This window comes from Amblyraja radiata, chromosome 3, assembly GCF_010909765.2.
Source record: "Amblyraja radiata isolate CabotCenter1 chromosome 3, sAmbRad1.1.pri, whole genome shotgun sequence".
Taxonomy (NCBI): domain Eukaryota; kingdom Metazoa; phylum Chordata; class Chondrichthyes; order Rajiformes; family Rajidae; genus Amblyraja; species Amblyraja radiata.
The window spans coordinates 15,704,037-15,731,327 of NC_045958.1; the positions used below are offsets into that span (position 1 = coordinate 15,704,037).

General features: G+C 43.4%; 1 protein-coding gene across 1 annotated transcript in view; it reads right to left on the reverse strand.

Annotated features, from left to right (window-relative positions):
• The window catches only part of LOC116970816 (solute carrier organic anion transporter family member 3A1-like), a 296,548-nt gene that overhangs the window by 75,742 nt on the left and 193,515 nt on the right, over positions 1-27,291 (reverse strand). The window contains exon 3 of the mRNA XM_033017367.1: positions 5,627-5,725. Coding sequence (XP_032873258.1) covers positions 5,627-5,725 — 99 coding nt within the window. The remainder of the gene's footprint in view (positions 1-5,626; positions 5,726-27,291) is intronic.

Genomic DNA, 27,291 nt, shown 5'->3' on the forward strand with positions numbered 1-27,291 from the left:
AGTGGCTACAGCTCAAATGATCACCTGATAAAATGATGTCATGGCTGCATTTTTTTTCTCACTAAAAAATGCCTCCCAGGTTTCTTTTTAAATCATTCTGAACCATGCAAGCAAGGAAGGGACTAGTTTGTAGGATGCTAGTAAAAATACAACTACTGCTGTTTGCAGTAGCCCTTTTGCTTCAGCAGCCTTTTAAGAAAGGCAGAAGGGGAAGAGCAAGGGAGAAGAGGAAGCACAAGAAGAGATCTCAATGGGTGAATGGAGATGATGTGATGGACTGTCCCGGTACACCAGATGACTGGAAGAGAGTGGCGCTGGGCTTTGACAAAAGATGAAACGATAAGCATACATGTGGGGTAGTAGATGTCAAGCATGTCATTCTTGTCCCTGTCTCTGTACCCCTCATTTTCCTTTTCGTACAGGATGGCATTCTGCTGGAACCATTCCTCAAGGTCCCCCTCCTGCTGCCGGGTGAAGGTGTAGGGCATAACCTTCCTCCAGCCCCCCCTCACCACCAATGGGGCATCTGCCTCTGATGCTGTGTCAGACACAGGAGAAAGGGCTGCTTTGCTGCCTTTAAATGAGGCAGTGAAGGATGGGGTGGTGGTGGGGACATATACTACTACCCTGGTCTCCTCCTCCAGGGGTCTCTCATGCAGGGCTACCTCCTCCTGCACTATTACCTCCTGCCACTACCCCTCCTGAGTGGGCAACACCTGCATGGCAGTTTTTTTTTAGGGTTGTGCCCTCCCCCTGCACTGCTGCCTTTTTGGTGCCATCTCTAAAACACAAGTCTCCTCTCCAAAAAACTCTCCAGCTATGAATGAACATGCCTTGGAGTGACAGAGGTGACGTTCTGCTGTTTATATTATCTTTTTAATCTACTCACCCCGGAGCTATTACCGTCGACCACCTTCGACTACCTACGACTAGCCATCACGATCTACTACGAACGGCTTCGACTAGACATGCGACTAAAAAAAATATCGATTTTTCCCACGGCGACCTATTTTTAGTCGCGGTCAATTTTTAACATCTTGAAAAATATGCCACGACCTAGCTGAAGCCTCGACTACGCAGACACCACTCTCGACCATGAGGGAGAGTGACGAAGACCTCCTATGACCTCGTGGCGACCTTGCCGCGACTATGGGTCGCGGGCAAACTCACCAGAGGTTGCGGTGGAGGTCGCCCAAGTGGGACAGAGGCTTAACTCAGCAGGACAGACTCTCCTTTCCCTTTCCCCTGACTAATCTGAAGAAGGGCCTTGACCCAAAACATCACCCATTCCCATCTTTCCAGAGATGCTGCCTGGCCCACTGAGTTACGTCAGCATTTTATGTCTATCTTCTGTATTTAATTGTCATATGTACCATAAACAGAACAATGACATTCTTACTTGCAGCAGCATAACAGGTCGGTAAACACAGTACTCACGGATGATATAATAAGTCAAAATATGTTCCATTTATTAAGTAAATCAAATATGCCAAAAACTCAAAGTTCTTAATTCAACCAAGACAGTTTATAATTTGTAGTTTAGTCGGTGTTTGTAGCGTTGGTGGGTTGGTGGGAGGAAGCTTTTCCTGAACCTGGAGGTCACGGTTTGCAGGAGTGAAATAAGAGCATGACCAGGGTGGTGTGGGTCCTTGATAATGCCTTTTTGAGGCAGCACCTCCTACAGATCCCTTAGATGGTGACGTGGTGGTACCTGTGATGGGATGGCTGGTAGTGTACACCCCACCAAATAAACATTATTTAAGAACATTGCTTCTTCTCCTTGCATATGGCGTGCACAGCCTAAAGTTGTAGGTCAAGGGTAGACATCCAGGCCAGGACAGCATCAGTTACTGGGTGGATGGCTTTGATGCCCCCAGGGAAAAGCCTCAGTGGGCAGTCCTTCACATTGTGTGGGATGGTTTGGTCTGGATGTCCACAGTCGCAAGCAGGGCTGTCTGTCATCCCCCACTTATGCAGGTGATGGGCTGTTCTTGCATGGAGGGTGCGGGTTCTGTTCAGGGTTAGCCATTGCTTGCGATGGAGGTCAAAACCCGGTGGTTTCACTGTGGGGTCTGGGATGACCTCTCCGTTGTTGGTGTTGGCATCTTTCCAGGCTCCGCGCCACCCAATCTTGGAGTCAAAATCTTCCAGGGACTTAATGGAAGACCAGAAGGGTTTGCGGGACTTCAGGCGCATGTTGGGCAGATTGTTCAAGTCAGCATGGATGGGAAGGTCATGGTTAGGCTCGATGGTGCACCAATCGTTCAACATCCTCTCCCTTCTGCATATGCTGGGAGGGGCGATGCAATATGAGAGAGGACAGGGAAACACTGCAAAGGTGTTGACTTAAGAATCCCTGTGATGACCTGCATTGCAGAGTTAGGGACAATGTCAACTTGTTTGGTGTGGCAGCAAAACTCGGCTGTTGAGTAGACGAGGGCTAAGCTTGTGGTACGGAGGGTGATGCGCATTGGATCCCCAGCTGCTGCCTGCAAGTTTCCTGATGATGTTGACCGTTGCTTTCAGTTTATCAGCCACCCTCTTCAGGTGTTCACGATAGGTGAGGGTGCGATCCAGGGTGACTCCGAGGTACTTGGGGAATTCTTCATTCTTCACTGGCTTACCACAAAAGGACACTCGGAGCTTTGCACTGGCGAGCTGATTGCTGAGGTGTAAGGCAGTGGCAGTTGTCTTAGATGGGTTAGGGCAAAGTCGCCAGAAGGTGAATTACTCCTCCATCCCCTTCAAGTCCTGGGCTAGCACTCTGCTGATAGCCTCTAGGGCGGCTCCCTGGTAGGCAAGGGCAAGATCATCTGCATATGCAAACTTCCTGGACGAGGTAGTAGGCGTAAATGTTGAAGAGTAGGGGAGCTAGGACAGAGCCCTGGGGGAGACCATCATTCAGGGTCCTGCCAGAGATGGTCTGGTTCCCAAGCGAGATCCCAAATCTACAGTTGCTGAGGATGGATGAGAGGGCACGCAGGGTGGTTTGACACTTCAAGATTCTGGAAGCTTTCAGCAACAGACCATGACTCCACACGGTGTCATAAGCTAATGACAGATCGATGAGAGCAACACCAGTTTTCAGGGCACATAGAAACATAGAAAATAGGTGCAGGAGTAGGCCATTCGGCCCTTCGAGCCTGCACCGCCATTCAATATGACCATGGCTGATCATCCAACTCGGTATCCTGTACCTGTCTTCTCTCCATACCCCCTGATCCCTTTAGCCACAAGGGCGACATTTAACTCCCTCTTAAATATAGCCAATGAACTGGCCTCAACTACATTCTGTGGCAGAGAATTCCAGAGATGGCACGTTGGAAGCCAGCCTCTATATTGGTAGTGAGGGCAAGGACTTGATCTGCACAGCTTCCACCAGGTCTAAAGCCAGCTTGCTCTCTGGGCACAACAGGTTCTACCAAGGGAGAAATCCTGGCAAACAAGAGGTGCTCAAACAGCTTGGAGGATGTACACAAGAAGGAGATGGGTCAGTAACTAGAGACCATTGCTCATATTGGTATAATGGGCAAAGCCATCTCCCTTGTAGACTTTCATTAAAAGGAAAGGAAAACACCAAGGCGAGAAATTCTATGGCATCATAAAACCGACATTGCTGAAATAGTGATGACGCAATCTGATCATTATGCAATTGTTGCTATATTAGTGGATGTAAATATGCATATCTGGGCCACAGTCAGAGGAAGAACAGAGAGGTCATCGTTGATCCGACTCAGGCCCAGGATCTGTGGCAGGGGTGATCGAGGGGTGTTGTGCGCAACATACGCTCAGTGGCCAGAATGTTAATGGGGAGACAATAGGGGCACCAGTCAAGTTGGTGGTTGGGTAGATGGGTCAGAGATTGGAGCACCATCAGGGTTGGGAACATGAGGCAGACTGAACGGTGACTGAGCCATTCAGAAGACCAGTTGGGACCTGAACATCAGTAGGGCAGGGGAATGTGGTGGGGGATTCATAGCTTCAAGGCCAATTGGTCTTGGGTTTTCAGTGGGTGAGTGTGTTCAGGGCTTTGGGAATGATCAGATAAATTAGGCTTGCATTTCAATGCAGGCAAGATTAGATCAGCTTACACTGGGAGCATCTAGAGATGGGTCCTTCCCCTGGCAACAATGTCTTCACATAAGTTCTACATAAGTTAAGTAATCCTTTTAAATTGCAATAACATTCAAAATTACAGATTTCATACACCAGTAATTTGCCCGATGTGCAATCCTGTATTGTAGCTGTCTTCCTCAATTCTTTCAGTCTCTCCCACTTCCTTTCTGTTGTTGTCAGCTTTACCTCACCTATGACCCTCTCTAAATCATGAACGCTGTGGGTTCGTTCATTAGCTCTGCTCCAGAGACTTGGACATACCATTCAGATTAAAGTAGGCATTGGCAGATAGATCTAATGCAGGCCATTGGGATCAGCCTTAAATAGACATCATGGCTGTCATCAAACAGTTAGGCTGAGAGAGACAGTTTTGGTGATTCTATTATACTCAGATTCTATGAAAAATTAGTGCATTACTGAGCGAGTACTCCACTGATGAAAGCATCACTTTGCAGATGTTAAACCTGCCTGTATTCTCATTTTCCCGAAAAGGAGCAACGGAGTTTCTCTGGTGCTCTGGTCAATATTTATCTCTGAACCAGAATCACGGAAGCAGAATATTTGGTTGTTTATCACTCTGCTGTTTGTTGAACCTCACTATTCAGATGCATCACTCCCATTACAACAGTAACCACATTCAATAAATAATTAAAAGGCTGTAAAGTATTTTGTCACATCTTGAGGTGATTTAGGACAACATAACTCAAAGTCCTTTCCTTTACTATCCAACTCTGTAAGCCTCACTGGGTCTTGTTACTGCATCACACACAATTATGATCTTCTCTCATAACTCCACTAAAACTACTCTTGAAATAGTGCTGCTTAAGAATAAATCAGTTTAATGAACTTGATTTGTTTCTTCATTTCCTTGGGAGTTTGTCATTTCATAGATCTCAAACTCGTTTTACGTTCCCAGATTCCAAGATTAGATTATCTCAAAATGATTCACCCAAGGAAAATCGTGTTATTGTCATGATGGCATTTTGCCTCAGGTGGAGCATCGATTTAACAGATTGAGGAAGAAAACGTGCCTTCACTTCATGCATTGACATGGAAGAGGATCTCCTGACACTCAGGTCCTAAACATTTTTTTTCTACTGCTTTTAATGCCAGCACAAAATTTGCTGAATCGAATGACTTACTGTTACAATGTAATTCTTTTTTTTTTAATATTTTATTTTATTAGAAGTAAGTACAGTCATATGGCACCAAAGTGCCTAATATATATTTTCATAATACATTTTATGTACAACTTCTTTTTTTTTTTTTTGTTACACTGAAAAAAGATTAGAATAAGAAAAAGAAGTTAGATAGTAAAGGATAGAAAGATGTGAAATATATAGTGTGTGAAAAAAGAAAACGAGTAAATGAAGAAAGTTGAGAGAGAGAATAGAGAAAAGAAAGTAAAATAAAAAAGAAAAGGTGATCATTATTTATAATCTTGACCAACCAAATTACAATGTAATTCATAATCTTAATTTCCTCATCCTTCTAAATATAATATACTGACCTGTGTCAATGAAGATCGCATCCACATAGATTGTTGTAAACAAGGAACCGAGCATAAAGCCAAATGCAGGTCCAAACAGCATGGTGGTAAATAAGACTCCTGTTCAAAGAGAAAAAAAAATCAAGTGTCATTGTGGAATTAAACACTTAAATTCCTTTCACAATCATCGGGGATTTGGAGGGAATTCATAAACCCTTACAGTCAAAATTAAATATTTATTTTCTCTCCCAACTCCATCTAAACTACTGGAATTATGAAGAAAAAGTAAATGCACTCAAAATTTTTATCAACATTATTTTAAATCCTTGGTGTTTTGCTTTTTTCAAAATTGTTTTACAAATTATAGCAACACGCCTATGTAAAGACAGAGGAAAGACAATATTTCCAAAAATATATATGCCTCTGCTAAATTGAACATATAGGAATGACTGAAGAAATAGCCCATAACCAGTATATCTGAAGATCAGGTGAGTAAATAACCAAACTATGATGAGGTGTCCACAACATGAACTTCTGTTATTTTTTTAATTGAGTCAATTGAACCAATGTCTATTTTGTTGTATAGAATTTGGTTGAATGTTATTGAATTGCTATACAGGACAAATAAACTCCTAAACAACTAAGACAGAGCCAGTCATGAGGCATAGGTCAGGCATAAGGCATGAATACCAGGTCATTGATCTGCAAGAAAGATTTATGAACTGGAAAAAGGTTACAGATATGCACATTCCATGAATTTTCTTATATTAAAAAATCACTCAACCTTTCATCTTAACACTGAAAAGTTATACGCGGAAATGTTCAATGCTATTGGTCATCTTTGGCTCAGTTTTAGTTCTCTTGGCTCTGCTAACAGAAAGATTTAGGTTGAAGTCCAACTCCAGAAATACAAATACAAAAATCTAGACTACACTATAGTGCTGAAAAAGTGTAGCCCTGTCAGAGGAAACATCAAACAGAAAACTTCTCTGCTTCCTGAGCTTCAATAGCAATATGAAGAAGAATGGGTTAATTGTGGCATTCTGGCATAAAGTATTTATTGAACCAGCTGTAATTTGCTCATTAACTCATTAGAAGGTGTAGGGACATGCTGAATGCAAATTGACTGTAACATTCCCTAAATTTCAGCAGTAACAATGCAAGATATGTCACCTTCACTCCAGAACCAGGGTCACCCCCAACCTCAGTCATCAACCTCTACAATGGCAGCCACCTCGTTCTAAAGCAAACATTGGCGATGACAGTCACAATCACCTTTTGTGTGCCAACATCACGCTTGTCTGTTTCAAAGCTAGGACTTCAAATCCAAATCATCATCTATGGGTATCAATGATCCTTCCCCTCCTAAATACTTTAATTCTTAAGGGGTTGGACAGGCTAGATGCAGGAAGATTGTTCCCGATGTTGGGGAAGTCCAGTACAGGGGGTCACAGTTTAAGGATAAGGGGGAAGTCTTTTAAGACCGAGATGAGAAAAAACATTTTTACACAGAGAGTGGTGAATCTGTGGATCTCTCTGCCACATAAGGTAGTTGAGGCCAGTTCATTGACTATATTTAAGAGGGAGTTAGATGTGGCCCTTGTGGCTAAAGGGATCAGGGGGTATGGAGAGAAGGCAGGTACAGGATATGAGTTGGATGATCAGCCATGAACATATTGAATGGCGGTGCAGGCTCGAAGGGTCGAATGGCCTACTCCTGCACCTCTTTTCTATGTTTCTATGACCACTTGCAGCAGGCACTTTGAATACTGTCAGGGCTAATGAAATTCAGTCACTGCCAAACACTCCGCATACACTGAAAGGATAAGTGACCTAATGTCAGCATTCTTTCACAGGCAAATGTCCCCAGTATTAAGGGTCTAATTATACTCAGTTGGATCCAGTGGGCAGCTCACATATCAACTTCAGGCACTCTTCACCGAGCTCCATTACAGCAAGAGATTGCCAGGTGAACAATGGAAATGATTTAAACATCTTCTCAATTATTCCTTGTCAAAATGTAAAATCCATTTAACTCCTGGGAACCTTGGCCTTTGTCTGTGCAAGAGGGGCATTCAAAGTGGCACTAAAACTATCCTGGTCCTTCGTCTAAAATATACAAGCCCAACGTGAAAGCCTGAAGGAGAACACCTCACTAAATACTTGCCCATCTGCCCTGTCAAGCAACTCCAAAAATATTCCTTAGTGTATTGCATTATACATTTATAAACAGAGCATAAATTAATAGCTAATAGCATTTTCATTCAATTTTTATTCATATCAAATCGTATCCTTGCACAATTATTCTAAAGGCATATGTCACGTAGAATAGTGTTGACGCCAACTTTATTCATTGTGAGGCATGAACCAGAATGTGAAGAATGGGTTGAGTTGCAGCCAAACTGTGTCGCTGTGATGTGATCTGCACTTAGTCTTCGAGGCGTACCAGGAAACCGGCCTCCACCGCCCTCTGAGGCAGAGAATTCCACAGACTCACAACTCTCTGTGAGAAAAAGTGTTTCCTCGTCTCTGTTCCAAATGGCTTACTCCTTATTCTTAAACTGTGGCCCCTGGTTCTGGACTCTACCAACATCGGGAACATGTTTCCTGCCTCTAGCATGTCCAAACCCTTAATAATCTTATATGTTTCAATAAGATACCCTCTCATCCTTCTAAATTCCAGAGTATACAATCCCAGCCGCTTTATTCTATCAACATATGACAGTCCCGCCATCCCGGGAATTAACCTTGTGAACCTCCGCTGCACTCCCTCAATAGCAAGAATGTCCTTCCTCAAATTTGGAGACCAAAACTGGACACAATGCTCCAGTTGTGATCTCACTAGGGCCCTGTGCATCTGCGGAAGGACCTCTTTGCTCCTATACTCAACTCCTCTTGTTATGAAGGCAAACATGCCATTCGCTTTCTTCGCTGCCTGCTGTACCTGGATGCTTACTTTTGGTATTGTACAGAGTGGGACTCACTCTGTCCATGGAGAAGGCCCAGGCCAGAAAGGTCAGATACGGAATGGGAGGGGGAGTTGAAGTGCTGAGCCACCGGGAGATCAGGTTGGTTAAGGCGAACTGTACCTTTCCTGAAGACCGGCCCAGGATTTCAAGCCACGGGCGCGGCATGAATTTTAACATGAAATTTAACATCGGAAGCTGTGATCCTTTGCCGAGGATTGTGGAGAGCTCCAACCGCGGGGCCTGTGGACTTTTACACCGTGAAGCCCACGTTCTCCGGTAAGAAGAGTGTTCCAATCCATCCCGATGCCGGAGTTTCGATCATCGGAGGGCTCGAACATCGGACCGTCGGCAACGGCGAACTGTGGAGGGATTAACGGCCCTGACTACGGGTGAACAAAGGAGGAAGATGATTGAACTTTAATACCTTCCATCACAGTGAGGATGTGGATTCCGCTGTGGTGGATGTTTTGTGAAATTTTATTTTATGTGGCTGTGTGTATTGTTGCTTTTCACTTAGTATGGCTGTATGGTAACTCAAATATCACTGTACCTTGGTACATGTGACAATTAAATTGAATCTTGTATCTTGAAGCTACATTGAACTTTAAATACATGTCTATTTAATATATAACTTGAGCATTAAAAACAGGCTCAAGTCCATTGAAATAAATCTGTTTCTCTTTCTCAGCATTTCAAACCAATGTTTTGTGTGTTTGGTTACACCAAAATTCCAGTAAGACAGTTTAACTCCTGACCAACTTCCATATAGATGCACTTATATAGAGAACTTATCACAGCTGCATTAAAAACACATGGCCCATCGGGAACCAAAGCATAAGGTACCTTTTTAATGGACTGTGACATAAATTAAATAAAGATTTCAGTATTTGTAATAATGTTCATGTTACATTCACCATGTAAAATAAACTACCCAAGAAAGGAAAGAGTTACTGGGACTATTAAACTAGGTTGTTATAAACAAAAGCAAGGAGGTTAAATAAAAATGTGCAGTTGGACGTTTATACTGATGGAGAAGATGGATTTGGGGTTGAAACCGTATACATATGTGAAAATTCCTTTTCCCCGGTCAATTCCAATCACACCTTAATTTCAGTAGGTCTTGAGGAGTTTACACAAAGCTGCCTACAGGGCACTGAAGTCTAAGCGGAAATGGAACCTAATATAGACGATAATAGTGTTATTCATACTGCATGGCACAATATACCTCAAGGGGAAAATAAAATAGAAATGCATGTGTTAAGAGATATACGTACTGTATATCTGAGAGTTATTGAAGTACAGTTTAGGTCTGTTCTACCAGAATGAAAAAACACTTTATGACCATTGATTTTGATGCACAGGAGACCAATGAAGGTTGTTAATGTATATTCTCTCACATTTCAGTCCTGGGGTGCACATCTAAATCCTGCCATTCTAGTATAAGGTGATACCCCAGAATTCTCGGAGTGCCTAGAAGGCTTATGCACTTTGCTGGATTACAAGTGTTTTGATCTTTTCTTGGCTTTCTGCTTCTTTTGATTATTCTAAAAAAATGGCATTCTTTTATCTCTTAGAGCTAAGTAAAAAGTATTAACATAAATGCCATATCATAGAATGTTTATTGACGTTACTATGCAACTAATTACTATGCAAGCCACAAATGCTCTAAAGTAGAAGTTTTAATGACTCCCTGCACAAAAAAAGAGTTCAATATTAGAAAAATGCATAATTCTACACGTTATTGCAGCACAGTAATCAACGCAGTGAATAGCAGCGCAGTGAATCTGTTTTGAGAAAGGAGCTGGTTAATGCTTAATAGGAACACATACATAAAATGCTTATCAGTTCTTTCTTAAACACTAATGGTACACTGGTATCAGTGTTCTTTATTACTCAAAGTGCAAATAAACCACTGGCTGTAAAATAGTGGTTAAAGAAATCCTGATAGTCATTGCATTTTTACTTCTGTGGATTGTACAGAGCCCAGGCTTTTTGCTCAGAGTAGCAATTGCTCCCATCTGCAACAGTTTTGCCCATTGAATTTGCATTCATGTTCAATCAGCTTTCAAATGCTTCAAGAGGTGCAGCATTAAGTGATGATTATTTGGTAGATCCAGAATAAGGCATATCATCATTTGCCAATATCATTGCTTTTGGTAGCTGAACTTGACATTGGCAAATGTATTGCTGGTTTTAAATCGATTGGTTAGAAGAATAAGCAACACATCCGCGCTGAATGAATTCAGAAATGCAAGGCCAACAAATATTGCAGGAGTAATCTGACAATGACAATGAACAATTTTAATTAGGTGCATGAATCTGATAAATTAATCCAAGGTTAATTTGAAGTGGATTTAAAGTTGGTCTTATGTTTACAGAGTTGAAGATATCTACACTCACAATATGTATAGGAAGAAACTGCACATGCTGGTTTAAGCTGAAGATAGACGAAAAGCTGGAGTAACTCAGCGGGGCAGGCAGCATCTCTGGAGTGAAGGGAAGGGTCTCGGCCTAAAACATCACCCGTTCCTTCTCTCCAGAGATTCTGCCTGTCCCGCTGAGTTACTCCAGCTTTTTGTGTCTATCTACACTCACATTATTTTGTGTTCTCTCACTCAATTAGCCCTCCCATCTTAGAAATGAGTATAGATTGAATAGTTTCTCCTCGTACTTACACAGCATTGCAAAGAGAGTGGCTACTTGCAACAATAGATATGGTTGCTAGTTCGGTGAATACTGCCATTAAAGCTGTTATAGTTTCACGTACTTCAACCAATATCAATTTTAATAACTACTCAACATAGTGACCTCAAGGACCGACCTCCCACTCCACAAGGTGCAACAGAGCTTCGCTCTCTTCAAGCAGCTGGTTATCAAGGTCGAATTTTGGCAGAAAAGCACTGCCCCTCACTTCAGACACTGGCATAACCTTTGCCCCGAGAGTGAGCATTTTGGAGATCTGAGTCCCAAGTTCTCCATGGAAGAATGTGGTGAATTGGGAGTGGACACAGATAATAGACACTAGACAATAGACAATAGGTGCAGTAGTAGGCCATTCGGCCCTTCAAGCCAGCACCGCCATTCAATGTGACCATGGCCGATCGTCCACCCTGTTCCTGCCTTCTCTCCATACCGCTTAACTCCGCTATCCCTAGGAGCTCTATCTAACTCTCCCTTGAAAGCATCCAGTGAACCAGCCTCCACCTGCGGCAGAGAATTCCACACACTCACAAGTGTGAAAAAGTTTTTCCTCATCTCCGTTCTAAATGGCTAACCACTTATTCTTAAACTATGGCCCCTGGTTCTGGACTCCAACATTGGGAACATGTTTCCTGCCTCTAGCGTGTTCAAACCCTTAATAATCTCATACGTTTCAATAAGATTCCCTCTCATCCTAAATTCCAGAGTATACAAGCCCAGCCGCTCCAGTCTATCAACATATGACAGTCCCACCATCCCGGGAATTAACCATGCGAACCTACGTTGCACTCCCTCAATAGCAAGAATGTCCATCCTCAAATTTGGAGACCAAAACTGCACACAATATTTCAGGTGTGGTCTCACCAGGGCCCTGTACAACTGCAGGAGGACCTCTTTGCTCCTATACTCAACTCCTCTTGTTATGAAGGCCAACATGCCATTCGCTTTCTTCACTGCCTGCTGTGCCCGCATGCTTACTTTCAGTGACTGATGAACAAGGACCCCCAGATCCCGTTGTACTTCCCCTTTTCCCAACGACAGCATTTAGATAATAATCTGCCTTCCTGTTTTGCCACCAAGTGGATATCCAGCAGGAACAGCTCCCTCTTCACCCTCCCCTACCCCCCTCCCCAATCCTGAACTTTCAACTCGTTATTTTAATTTCATCTTTCAAGGTTTCAGGGTCAGTTTATTGTCACATGTACCAATTAAGGTACAGTGAAATTCGAATTCGAAAATATAATGTATCTTGTTGTGTTTATGACTGTTGGCAGACCAATTTCCCTCCCACGATTAAAAAAAAAGTTCTTGAATTGAAAAACGTATTGAAAAAGTTCCATCGTATCGTATTGAACGTGTCCTCCTCACTTCGTTATTGTTTATTCATTTACTTCAATTTAAACTTTTGCTGGAGCCTTTTAATTCTTCACTTCTCTTTTCTTAAACCTTAATCTCAGATCAAAAGGTCTGATAACCCAGTATTTTAATCTAATATTTCTTCATGTGTTTGAAGCAGTCTAAAGCAGGCTACTCACTCATTGCTTTTTGTCTCTCCTTCTTGGCATGAATGATCCTTCTCTCTGTTGGACGCTCCAAATGGCCAGACTTTGATCTACATTCCAGTTTCTGGAGAACTAATGTTTAATTTATTATAATGTTTTAATTTAGTTTTAATTATGCTGCAGTGCAGATTCTAAGTTATTAACCTAGGTTTTTGTGTAATTAGCATATTACGAAGGATGGCAGATTCCAGCAGAATTGTGGAGGCTCAATGAAGCTTAAAGATACAGAAGAGCTTTATCTCAACAGTTAGAATTATACAGCATAGAAACAGGCCCTGCAGCCACACTTGTCCATGCCCACCAAGATGCCCCATCTAAGCAAATCTCATTTGCCTGCATATAGTCCATTTCCATTTAAATCCTTCCTATCCATGTACCTGTCTAAGTGTATTTTAAATGTTGTTATTGTACCTCCAATAACTACCTCCTCTGGCAGCTCATTCCATATACCCATCGCCCTCTTAGTCTAAAGAAGGGTCTTGACCCGAAATGTCACTCTGGAGAAAGGCATCTCTCCTTCTCTCCAGAGATGCTGAGTGTCCCACTGAGTTACTCCAGCTTTTAGAGTCTACCCTCTTAGTGAAGTTTCCCCTCGGGTTTCTGTTAAATCTTTCCCCTCTCACCTTAAACCTATGTCCTCTGGTTCTTGATCCACCTATTCTGGGCTAAATACTCTGAGCATTCACCTTATCAATTCCCCAATGATTTTAAACATCTCAATAAGATCACCCCTTAGCTTCCTGCACTTCAAGGAATAAAAACCTAACCTGTCTAATTTCTCTCTCTCTCTGTAGCTCAGGCCCACAGAAGAGTTTAAAAGCCATAATCTTATTGCTTTTATAGTTTTCCTCAGGCAGCACATTCCCGATAAGGACTATCCGTGAGTGAAAAAGTTGCCTCTGAGATCTCTATTAAATCTCACGTTACATCTTAGGCCTATGTACTTCCCATAACCAGGCCACCAGAACTTCACATATTACTCACATATTATATCTCTGCAAGGGTGTCCATAAATGTACCCCTAGCTTCCCACAAGGTTTACGCATGTTCTTAATGTGCTTTAAAAACACCTATACCTCCTCTTTTGAAATTTGTATATGATCTAAGACATCACAATTCCTCACTTCCTTAGCTTCTATGATCTTCTATGTCCCCAGTAAATAGTACAACTTAAGAGACTTTTACATCGGCTCATGAATATGCTGGGAATGTAGAGGTATGTACCATGTGCAGGCAGAAAGGATTTGTTTAATCTGACATTATGTACTGCACAGACACAGTGGGCCAAAGGGCCTGTTCTATGTCCCACAATTGAAAATATGTACATATAAAGGTTCTATTAGCCAATTGGCCAACCAAATGAGTTGCCACAGAAGCTTAAAAATGTGATAAATTCCTCTTTTTGAAGCATCAGTAAGGAACAAATGATGTTTGCATTAAGGGCCTGTCCCACCAGCATGCGACTGCATGCGGCGAGCGCGACCTAACGTGGTCGCTTGAGCCGTACGTCCTCGCGGGGCCGGTCCCACTTCGATCGCCGGAGCCGTATGGAGTTGTGCAGGGCTGGTCCCGACATCGCGCGGGGCTCTGAAAAACTGACACTGTCCAAGAATTCTGTGCGGCAACGGCCTGTCGGCCCGCAGCCGCGTTGAGGCCGTACGCAGTGCCTCGACGGGCGTACTCAGCGTCTCGTGGCGTTGCGCGATGATGTCACCGCCCGGCGTGCCGTTGCGTGATGATGTAACCGCCCGACGCCATGCGACGTCCAAATTCAGTCGGCCCGCCTCCTGCCCAGCTGATTGGTGAGTATGATGTCGGGACCAGCCCCGCACAACTCCAGACGGCTCCGCGGTTGGAAGTGGGACCGGCCCGGCGAGGCCGTACGCCTCAAGCCACCACGTTTGGTCGCGCTAGACGCATGCAATCGCATGCTGGTGGGACAGGCCCTTTAGAAGAGGCGATTTCTGTGCTCAAAGTTAACTATAATCGGCTTTTGTGGCAAGGGACATAAGCTATAGATCAGCCCTCTACAGCAGGTAGAGTTGCAACCCTAAATGCGTGTGTACAAAGCAAGCTCATAATACTGCATGTCTTGGCACACAGGGGCACATTTTCTGGCAACCCCATCAAGCTGTTCTGTCAGGGTCTCATCTGCTTTTTATAACACATACTGATTACACAGAGGACCACATCTATTTTGATCTACTGTGGGTCATTTCAACAATGCCAACCAATTATTAGCCTTGACGACACGAGAACCTTGCAACCAGAAATAAGTGTAACTGTCCTAGAGACAGTGGCTATGACCTATCTGCACAATGGCTGCAAAGTGGTCCCTCGGGAATACTCACAGGCAAGGTCATATATAATAAGTAACCAGAATCAAACTTTTGTTTCAACACAAAATATCTGTGATATAAAAAGGAAGGCTTGTTTTGCAAGATTTCTTTTTGTAGCTTTGTCATTAGAAAATCACTTCTTTCACATATTGTACAATTTGTTTAGAAAAATAAGAATATGTAAGTAATATCTCTGTCTAAAAGGATCGAAGTTGTAACAGGAGACAATGTTCTGATTAACACTGGATTATCCGCAATTCAGCCTGGCTAAGCTAACAATGAAGATAGACACAAAATGCTGGAGTAACTCAACGGGACAGGCAACATCTCTGAATAGAAGGATGGGTGACGTTTCGGGTCGAGACCCTTCTTCAGACTAACAGCGTGTTGATCTCTGGGTTGGATGGTTATGAGCTTGAGGCAACACCAGCTGGTGCACTATGCAGTAGGAAACAAACTTGATTCAGCAATAATTTTTAAAGTAAGCAGTATCGATGCTTTAAGTGGAAATGTTTTTAGGTTTATGGGAAAAGAGTTAGGGTGGGAGACTGGGTAAGAAGGATCTGCAGATGCTGATTTAAACTGAAGATAGACGCAAAAAGCTGAAGTAGCTCAGCGGGTCAGACAACAACTTTGGAGTAAAGGAATAGATGACATTTCGGGTCGAGACACTTCTTCAGACTAAACAGACTCTTGGATTACGCAGTTGGTGCAGGTGCCATTGGCCAAATGGTTTTCTTTTGTGCTGTCGAATACTATGAGATGTTACAGATACCAACACAAAGGGCATGGGAACAGCCTCACACTCAAATCATTCTGTTTTAAGTTTTGTCTTTTTTGTTATGTAGAATAGAGTCAGTTCTGCTGTGCCAGCGGTGATGTCAGCAAAGAGAATATTAACATAAAGTCTTTTCACCTGCTGCATGACTTGACATTTTCCAGAACTCTGGCCAACAAAATTCTCCAAAACTCAGCCAAACTGTTCTCTCATGTCTTTGTAGCGTGAGGTGACCCTAATACTGCTATTGGTCGCAATGCGTTGCCAGTAAAATATTGTCGGCTCTGCATTATGACATTTACTTGTGCTGCGCCAAATTTGGGAAAAAAGTCAACTTGAATTCAGTGATTTTTCCCATTTATCAATAATGAACTGAAAATATTCTTATTCTAAAGATAAGATTGCCAGATATTTGAGTAAAATTGCCAGAGTTTTCAGTAACAATGGTGAGCCCATCTTTCAATTTTCAGCTGTACCTTGGCAGAATCTGCAGGGTTCGAGCATCTGTTTATCTTGAGAATCCAGACGCAAGTAACCACCGCTGATTGACGATGAATGGACATGATAAGGGAACCAATGTCTCCCACTCTGCATCCTATCTGTTTGAAAGGGTCGTCTGAGGTTTGACAAAGACTTAATTGCCCATGTCCTGCTGCACAGTTTTATAGATAAATGAAATTAGCTTCTGGCTTGCAACTGTCTGAGCACGGAGACAGTTATGAATCTAACCTGAAATGAACCATTAAACGCTCATCAATATGATGCCACAAATATCATCTGGATGACAAAGCAATGGGCCAGAACTTGCAGTCAATTATAAGTTGATCACACCTGCTACTCACATAAAACACATGCAAAGACAAATTCTTACCTGATCCTCCCAACCTGCTGCAAAGCACAACAGTGTCTCGCATATGTAAATGTTGCCATATGGGTGAGCAGTTTCTCAGGAAACTGATGGAAAAAAACCTTGTGTTTCTAGATTTGATAGTGGCATAGAGAGAATAGGCACGTGGATTCAAACATATTAGCTTAGCTGTACCTTGGTCCCACACAGCCACACGTCTTCATTCAAATGAATATGCTCACTGTCCTTTTGAGATGTCAACCAGTGCAAAGTCAACAAGTACATTTCCTAGCAATAACTACACTCAAAATGCCGGGTGTGTATTCTAGCATTGGAGCCCATAAAGAATCCAAAATCAGAGATTAACCAAAGTATCACTGTTGAAGCTCATCCAGTAAATTCATGTCCTGAATTTATAGGCTGAGCTCTTAGGAATTCCAAATTTGGTTCTGCTTATTCTAAGAATTGCTTTAGTTCAGCGTGGAGCTGCTGACATTTTGCAGCATGTTCCAGCCCATTAGGTTTAGTGTCAGAATGTAATGCATAATAGTGATCATATACAGATGTGCCTGGCTCATAAATTATATCTCCAAACCAGGAAAGAGATTTGGTATCAAAACCAAATAGCGACAACGTTTGTGTATCCTTGGACAATAGGTTGACAGTGAGAATAAAAATAGCATGCTATGAAGCAAAACACATTTTCTAAGATATATTTCATGAGTGGCAAGTGTCAAACTGAAAAATTACAATTTATTCTTTGCGTTTCAGTCTAAGTAATGTCTTGATTTCTGGAACGCTGTTTGGCAATTAGATTTGCAGCTCAGATCGGTGACTTACAATGCGTTTATTCTTTGAGACTATGCCATCTGCTTGCTGTGCGCATTAATTAATTAATTAATTATTGTCGTTGTATTGTTAATTAATATTATAACATAGTGCCGTAGCATATGGTGCACCAGCGAGCAGTCTGATATAAGAAGAAAACATTTTATTTATGTCTAACAATAAAGTTCCTTACTCAAATTTACAATACAACTCCCACCATGATACAGCAGACCACACACTCTCAATGCTTATTGTATCAAAGTATAATGAAGATTGCTCAGAATGAAGGAGAGGAAACGTACGCTTTTCACCCATTTGTAAATGTGCTTCTATCTGGAAAGATGGACCACTACACTGGGCTAGCACAACGAATCCTGAGTATTCAGGCGTAATTATATCAATCTGCTTATCTCACCAGTAAATTCTTAGCAACACAGTGAATCTCACTGAACCAGCATAAAAATATAACTTTATCTTCAGCCTCTCGCAATCTAATTACCTTGTTGTTCGGGTGTTGCCATTTTTGGTGACAGTTAATTTTAGGACCACCAAATTTAGCTGAATGGATTCCTTAAAGTGCCACTACAGGACTTCCTATCTTCAGCTGCCCTGCTAAATGCTTCCACTGTTGGTCACTTAATGCATCCAGTCCTTTCCCCACCTGTCTGAAGGCAAAATAGCTCCTTGCAATCCATTTAAACAGTCTGTCAATTGATCAATTCTAAACAGCCTGTCAATTGATTCATATTTGTATCAAAATCTATGAAACAAAATTTAAAAAAGCACTTTATTTAATAGCTGCATGTTTTTCTTGCAATTACTCACAATCGTGCTCTGGGGATGAACTTTGGTTCAAGCAATTTGTGACAAATATGGTGTGAAGTACAAATCCAGCACAAATCACTGCAGAAATTGCTTCACTGCAAAATAAATGCTTCCCTTCAATATCCCCTTGAATATCCAACTTGATGCCTTTTCAAAATTTCTGAAATTTATTACGCTATACTTAAACAATCTAGTACTGTTTTAATATTCATTCTCAAAATATGCACCTTATTGCTGACGCTACAATAAAATAAGTACATCTCTTACCACTCAGTTCAAAAGTAAGACACAAAATGCTGGAGTAATTCAGCGGGACAGGCAGCATCTCTGGATAGAAGGATTGGGTGACGTTTCAGGTCGAGACCCTTCTTCAGTCTGACCCTTTGTCACCCATTCCTTCTATCCAGAGATGCTGCCTGACCCGCTGAGTTACTCCAGCATTTTGTGTTTATCTTCGGTGTAAACCAGCATCTGCTGTTCCTTCCTACACTGTACAAAATTCACACTGGCTAAGAAAGGGAACAACTGAAAACAGTGGCGTCTCATTCCCACAGATGGCCACCTCTCCTTTCTGTCATTATTATTATCAGTCAGTACTTCAATCATTTTTCTGCTCTCATGATTGATCCTTCCATAATCTAAATCACAGTATTAGCTTGTACATCAAGACTTCTGTGGCACTAACATTTTCATTCAGAATAGTGATGAAAATATTGAGCTTTGTTTGGCAAATTTTGGGCTATGCAGTAAATTCATAATTGTATATATGTAACATTACAGTTCTCAGTGGCTATACAGAGTTATACAGGGGAAGTATTGATAGCTATAAACGATGTGTTTGGTTCCTTCTTTGATTCCACCATATGCCAAACATGATCAATATATCTTTCCGTGATAGCACTCTTAGTTACATAAGCTACAATGAAAGAAGAAAAACTCTTGTTGCTGCATACAAAATTCACCGGAAAACTCTTTGCAAATCAGATCAGGCTTGCTTATAAAATAATACCTCCCATAATTAAGATAGACCTGAAACCAAATACAGGGTACATGTTGCGACGAAGGGTGTTTGACCGGAAATATTAACTCTGTCTCTCTTTCCACAAATGCTGCATGACCTAGTGAATGTTGCCATTATTTTCTATATTTATTTCAGATTTTCCGTTTAGTTCAATTTAGTTTATTGTCACATGTACAGAGAGACAGTGAAAAGCTTTTGGTGCGTGCTATCCAGTCAGCAGAAAGACTAAACACGATTATAACCGGGCCATAGATACATGATAAGGCAATAATGTTTAGCGTAAGGTTTTCAACATCTGCAGTTTTTATTTTAGTCTAAAATTCTCACAACTAAAATGTGCAATAAAAGCAACAATTTAGCCATTGCCCTACTCACTTCCATGCCATTTGTTTCCGTGGATTTTGAATGCCATATGTCTGATGCATTTATTTCCCTAATCTGCACGGGAGATTTTCTTGGTTCATAAGATTATTGGTCAATTATATTTCCCAGATTTTACATACGAATCACCTCAACATCAAATAGGATTTAAATTTCAATGCAAGTTCTCATTGCCATTCTTAGACATAAATTAATTTCTAACATTATGTGGAATCTAAAGGATTCAGCGTGAACTGGTTTGTCTCTCAAAACCAAGTAAACTGCTATAATTAACTGTGAAGTTAATTCTATCAAAGCACAGCCCATAGCATGCCCTGAAAAGGACCCGTAAATGGTTCAGCAAACAGCTGCAGCAAATAGATAACAAATGTTATTAATTTTTCATTACATAGTTCTCTCCTGCTGTCTGAATACATTAAATATTATGCAGGAATTTTTTAACACTTTGACACACATTTTAGATTTTAAATGGTTACATTGGCATGTTGACTATCAATTGCTTTCCATCTTCAATGCTGCGTTCTCAGGCTTTGGCATAGATTTAGCATGTCAGGCTAACCTGAAATACTTTCTTCATATGATTACAGCACTTCATTGGACATGCCATGATGATCTAAATCCATGACAAAAATGAATAGACACATCGAGGCTGTTGGCTTAACACGAAACACACTGAACTTTAACAATCATTGAGACTTGTCCAAGAACAGCGATGAAGCGTGTGTCAAGCTGTCCTCTGTTCTCAGCAGGGTACTTTGCCACAACTTCTAATGCAATTCTGTCACACCTTGAAGGTTTGTTTTCCCTTTTTAGTACTCATTAAAGTTTTGAGAATGTTTATATGATATGTAATGTAATTTCATTTTCTAGAATCATGGAGATAGATTATACCCAGTTATCTTCCCTCTACCCTCTCAGTCTGAAGAGGGTTCCCAACCTGAAATGTCATCTATCCATTTACTTCCACAGATGGCCTGCTGATTTCCTGCAGTAAAGTGTTTTTACTCAAGACTCCAGCATCTGCAGTCTCTTGCGTCTCCTGCCTCTGATCTTCTCTACACATCAAGTAAATCAAATTATCTGGTCCGAGAACACTAATGCAATTATCAAAAAAGCTCATCAGCGCTTCTACTTCCTGAGAAGATTACGGAGAGTCGGTCTGTCAAGGAAGATTCTCTCTAACTTCTACAGGTGCACAGTAGAAAGCATGCTGACTGGTTGCATTGTGGCTTGGTTCGGCAATTTGAATGCCCTGGAGAGGAAAAGACTACAAAAAGTAGTAAACACTGCCCAGTCCATCATCGGCTCTGACCTTCCTTCCATCGAGGGGATTTATCGCAGTCGCTGCCTCAAAAAGGCTGGCAGTATCATCAAAGACCCACACCATCCTGGCCACACACTCATCTCCCTGCTACCTTCAGGTAGAAGGTACAGGAGCCTGAAGACTGCAACAACCAGGTTCAGGAATAGCTACTTCCCCACAGCCATCAGGCTATTAAACCTGGCTCGGACAAAACTCTGATTATTAATAACCACTTTTTGCTATTTGCACTTTATCAGTTTATTTATTCATGTGTGTATATATTTATATCATGGTATATGGACACATTTATCTGTTTTGTAGTAAATGCCTACTATTTTCTGTGTGCTTAAGCAAAGCAAGAATTTCATTGTCCTATACAGGGACACATGACAATAAACTCACTTGAACTTGAACTTGAACTTATCGACATAACTAGATTGCAAAGATCACACTAGGAACGCTAGGAGCAATTTTGATTATTTTTCAGATACAATGTGAGTGAGGCCTTTTGCTCCAGGTCTTGATAAAGTTGGCCTTCACAATCCCAGTCTGTAATCTACAAACCTGTGTGGTGGTACAATTTATCAAGTCAAATGAGGATGGTCTCTGAAGCACCACATAGAACACCTTTCACACTTTCAACACATCAACTTTAGCAGATATTAGAAAAAAAGATTGAACTGATAATCTCAAGTCATCTTCAGGTGGTACATAGAATAGAGAAGAGTAGAGAACAGGAATACGTCCTTTGGCCAGGATGTTTGTGCTGAACATGATGCCAAAAAGGTGAGTCCTGATAAGCATCTATTATACAGATTTCACAGATCTAATCTGCAGAATGAGATAAAATATTAGATTCATGCCTCATTGGGACATTTCCTATATAATATACTATTGCGCAAAATCTGAATATCTAATGTGTGAATAAAGTCATCACTATTGGATATATCTTCTATATAATACTAAAAACTCTTCGTCTTGTTTGTGGCTGTGTGTGTGTGAGTGGGTGGGTGGAGTGTGTGCGTGTGTGTGCGTGCGTGCATGCGTGCGTGTGTGTCAATCTGGTTAATTTTCCTATTTTCTTCACAACGCTAGACCACAGCCTTCCCATTTTCACACATCCTACTCACATTTTTCCTGTCGAGGCGATAAACATCTTCTCGTCGCATTCCCACCTATATTTCCGGACTTTTTAATAGTTTAGAGTTTTTAAAAAAGCCAGAAAACGCATCCCTTTCGGAAAATACCCGAGTGACGTCACAATGGACTCGCAAAGTAGAACGGGATACTCCGGGGGGGAGGGGCACTCCAGCGCACTCGAGTGATGTCACAATGCACTCGCAAAGTAGAACGGGATACTCCGGGGGGGAGGGGCACTCCAGCGCACTCGAGTGATGTCACAATGCACTTGCAGGGCAGGGCTGAACACTATCTTTTTTTTATTATATAAATACTTTTATTCAATAAAAATAAAAATAAATATACAGATTAGCACAGACTGCCTATGTTGACAGTTTTACAACCAAACGATCATCAAATTAATATAATGCCAACTTTATCAACAAAACGCTCAACATCCCGCGGCGACCACAGTTCACGGAATGTCTCCAGTCCCCGTGGACACCGCGTGTTCCCTCTCCAGGGACAAGCGTGCACGGGCGTAGGCCTGGAAAAGGGGCAGACAGTCAACCCTGGTGCGGCCATCGACTACCCACTGCCTGGACCCGCGATTGGCCATCTTCCATCTTGGCCAGGCCCAGGAGCAGACAGACAGGGAGATCCCCCCCTCCCTCCCGACCTTCTCCCCTCTGTACCGGGTGCCCAAATATCAGGACTGTGAGGCTAAAATGTTGCCAAAACTTGAGGAAAAGCCCCTTCACATAGTCGAACAGGGGCTGCAACCTCACACACTGCATGTACAAATGGAACACGGTCTCATCCTCGCCGCAGATGTGACAGGCGGCTGGCGAAACCGTGAACTGGCTTAAGTATCTGTTACAGGCCACAGCCATGTGCAACACTCTCCACCCCAGGTCCCTGATGTAAAGGGGGAGGACTCCCTTATAGAGAGATCTCCACTGAGGACCACTCCTGCCATCAGGTGGTAACACGGACCGCCAGGGCGTGGCCGGACGGAAGACAAGGGCGAGGAAGTGCAGAGTGTGCAGGGGCAGCCTGTACAGTACGCGCCTCTCCGCATCACGGAACGGCACGCTGGGCAACTCGGAAAGGCGGCTCATGTTGCATGGGGCCAGCTCTCGGGAAGGGACCCGGGCTGTAGGTCCTATGAGCAATTCCGACGGAGCGGGGGGTAATCTTGGCCCGGGCCCAACATCGAAAGCCTGGATCGCCTCAACGCAGAGGGAGATCAAGGAAGGAAGAGACAAGGACTTTAAGACTTTTGCCTTCCATCACAGTGAGGAGGTGCCTGGTAGACTCACTGTGGTGGATGTTAAACTGTGTTCATTGTGTGTTCTATTATTTTATGGAAGATGGAAGGATGGTTGCCAGAAGTGAGAGTGAACGCTGGCGCGATTAGCTGCCGCTGCTCTCTCTCTCTCTCCGAATTATGTATTATTGCTGTATTTGTATATTTGTGGTTTGCTTGATTTGACTGTAAGGTGTCCTTGACTGTCCTGAAAGGCGCCCATAAATAAAATGCAATATTATTATTATTATTATCCGCAAGCAACTCAACGAGCTGCCGGCGGGCTCCTCGCCACTTCTCCAGAGAAAAGAAAAAGGGGAAGGTGCGGACCAGATCATGCAACATCTGGACTCGCGACCTCACATACGTGCCCCGGGACCTCCTAAGCTGCAAGTCCCTCAGCGCTCCCTTCTTCTCTTGGTACTCCTGCCACTCACATGAGTCCCCACCAGTCCAACCCAAGCGAGACTCTCAAGCAGTCTGATCTCGGAGTCCCGCCCCTTGCTCGAACCCCTCGCATGGTCCTGGAAAAACAAATGGACCTAGGCCTTCTCCACGTCCCACCACTGCCTCTCTCTCCACTTCACCAAGAACTTCCTGAACGAATCCCGGAATCGGCGATCCTCCAGCAGCCGGTTATTAAAATGCCAATACGCGGACCCTGCCCGTGTGCGCGATGGGATAAAGTCCGCTCACACCAGGCAGTGGTCCGAGCACGGCACCGGCGCATGGAGGCCGGCGAGACACAAGAGACATAGGCCTTGGAAACGTACAAGTGGTCAATTCAGGAACCACCACCCTCAAACCTGTACGAAAAGGCACAAGAGTCAATATGGTAATTCCGCCATGCATCGACCAGCTCAAAAGAATTGACCAGTTCTCTTAGAGTCTTGACTGCTGCCGGGTCACGCTGAACGCCGGAGCGATCTCTCACCTCGAGGATACAATTAAAATCTCCCCCAAGGAAAACACACTCTCCACGGTCGATGGTATTCAACAAAATAGTCACCTCCCAGGCTAGGCGCGTCTGCATTGTGCCGGTCTTGGGGGCATACATATTAATGAAGTGTAATGGCATGCCATCCAGGTGCACGGCCAGATACAGCAACCGGCCTGGTACAATTTCCTGCACCTTGAGGATCTCCGGCTGGAAAGATGGGGCCAACAGGAAAGCCACTCCACTCGAATTGGAGTTAAGATGGCTCATGTAGACACCCCCTTCCCACTCCAGGAGCCAGGTGGGTTCATCACTAGCCACAGTGTGGGTTTCCTGCAAGAAGCTCACTGTGTACCTCCCGTCACTGAGAACCGAGAGGTGGTGAAACCAAGGACAAGCCTGGGTCTGGGGTCAGGGACGAGCTGATGGCTGTAGTCTACAGCCAGGGCCAAGCCGAGTACGAGAAACAGGCCGAGTTCCAATACAATCAGTTTTATTCCGTCCGGCCACGCCCTGGCGGTCCGTGTTACCACCTGATGGCAGGAGTGGTCCTCAGTGGAGATCTCTCTATAAGGGAGTCCTCCCCCTTTACATCAGGGACCTGGGGTGGAGAGTGTTGCACATGGCTGTGGCCTGTAACAGATACTTAAGCCAGTTCACGGTTTCGCCAGCCGCCTTGACATAAAGTGCAAGTGAAATGAATTTGCCAGCAGCGGTACAATGAAAAAGAACACAGAAAAACACAAAAAGAATTTAACATAAACATCCACCACAGCATTCATCACTGTGGTGGAAGGCATAAAATTTGGCCAGGCCCTTGCGCTGCTCTACGACCTGGATAGGTCCTGGGGCAGGGAATGGGAGTGAGGGGAGGAGGAATGAGGGAAATGAGGAGGAGGGAGATGGGGTGGGGAGTGGGATGGTAGAGGGAGATTAGGGGGGGGGGGATGCGGAGGAGGGAGATGCCCCCTTCCCGATCTACCCTCACTCCCACCCTCTCTACCCTCCTCCCTCTCTACCCCCCTCCCTCTCTATCCTCCCCCTCTCTACCTCCTCCTATCTACTCCCACTACCACCCTCTCTACCTACCCGCTGCCTCTCTAACCATCCCTCACCCTCGTGCTACCCCCCTCCCCATCTCCGTCATTTTCTGGGTCCACCCTCTCTACACCGCCCTCCCCTCTAACCCCCTCCCCCTCCCTCTCTACCCCCTCCCACTCTAACCACCTCCCTCTCCCTCTCTACCCTCCTCCTCACCCCACTCTAACCCCCTCCCGCTAGCCCCCCTCCCTCCCCCTCTCTACCCCCTCCCTCTCTGCCCCTCTCCACTACAACCCTCCCCTTCCTCTACCTCCTCTCTCTACTCTCTACCCCCCTCCCTCTCTAAGCCCCTTCCCTCAGCCCTCTCTAACCCCCCTCCCTCTCTACTCCCTCCCTCATCCTCTCTACCCCAATCCCCCTCCCCCTCTATGCCACTCCTCTCTCTCTACCCCCCTCCCTCTCTAGGGATTGAAGAGGGAGGATGAAGAGGAGGAGGAGGGAGTGCTGGGGGATGAGGGGAAAAGAGCCGTGCCTGCGCAGTTGGAGGCTATGCGTGAGCGGTGCAATATTACGTTGCAGGAACAGGTTGCGTTGGGGGAACGGACTGAGTGGTGAAACCTTGTGTTGGGGGGTCTGCACTTGGTCTCATATTAACTAATCCCATGATACTTTCATGAAACAAGCAGTCTGTAGAACCAATTTTTATTTTTACAGAAGTGCATTTGCAATACCAAAAATATGAATTACAGAATTGTTATTGCAGAGGAGGTGGCTATTCATCCTGTTGAAAATCCACTCCACAAAGTACAGAGATTAATTGACAAGAAACCACCACTGGACAAGGTTTGGAGAGAGTACAAAATAAACACTCCATAGATTTCAAGAAAAAAACATTCTCCTAACGTTTGGACATTTGGGTGTTATGTGGACTTTTGTGACCACTACATCCATCATCAATCAGCTCACATACCAACTCGTCCAGTCACACTATCAAAGCGGGAGCAGTGATTATTGTGAGCCTTGACTTTAGTTTAGTTTAGTTTAGAGATTCAGCACGGAAACAGGCCCTTCGGCCCAGCGGGTCCGTACCGACCAGCAATCACCCCGCACATTAACATTATCCTACACACACTGGGGATAATTTACACTTATACCAAGGGAATTAACCTACAAACCTGTACGCTTTTGGAGTGTGGGAGGAAACCAAAGATCTCGGAGAAAACCCACGCAATCACGGGGAGAACGTACAAACTATGTACAGACAGCACCCGTAGTCGTGATCGAATCCAGGTCTCCGCGGCTGCAAGCTCTGTAAGGCAGCAACCCTAACGCTGCACCACCATGCCACCCTATTAATTTTACTTCAGAAAATTAACAAAACTCTACTTTGAATGTTATGAATTTGCTTTAACACACCTTCTGATTATAGACAAAGGAAGTACTGAACATTACCTATTACTCATAGTCTTGAATATTCAAAAGATGCACTTGTTAACCACACTGGCATTTCAATAAATCTATGTTGCAGGCTTGGGTAGCAACATGGTTAGGATACTGGACTAACATCCAGAGGTTTGGAATATTGATCTTGTGAGATACGTTTCAATCCTAGCACAGAGGTTTGTCAATTAAAATTCAAGAAATTAAAACCAAATTTGGAATTAAAAAACTGATATCAATGGATTATCATAAAATATTGGGTTACTTATGTACTTCAGACAAGAAAC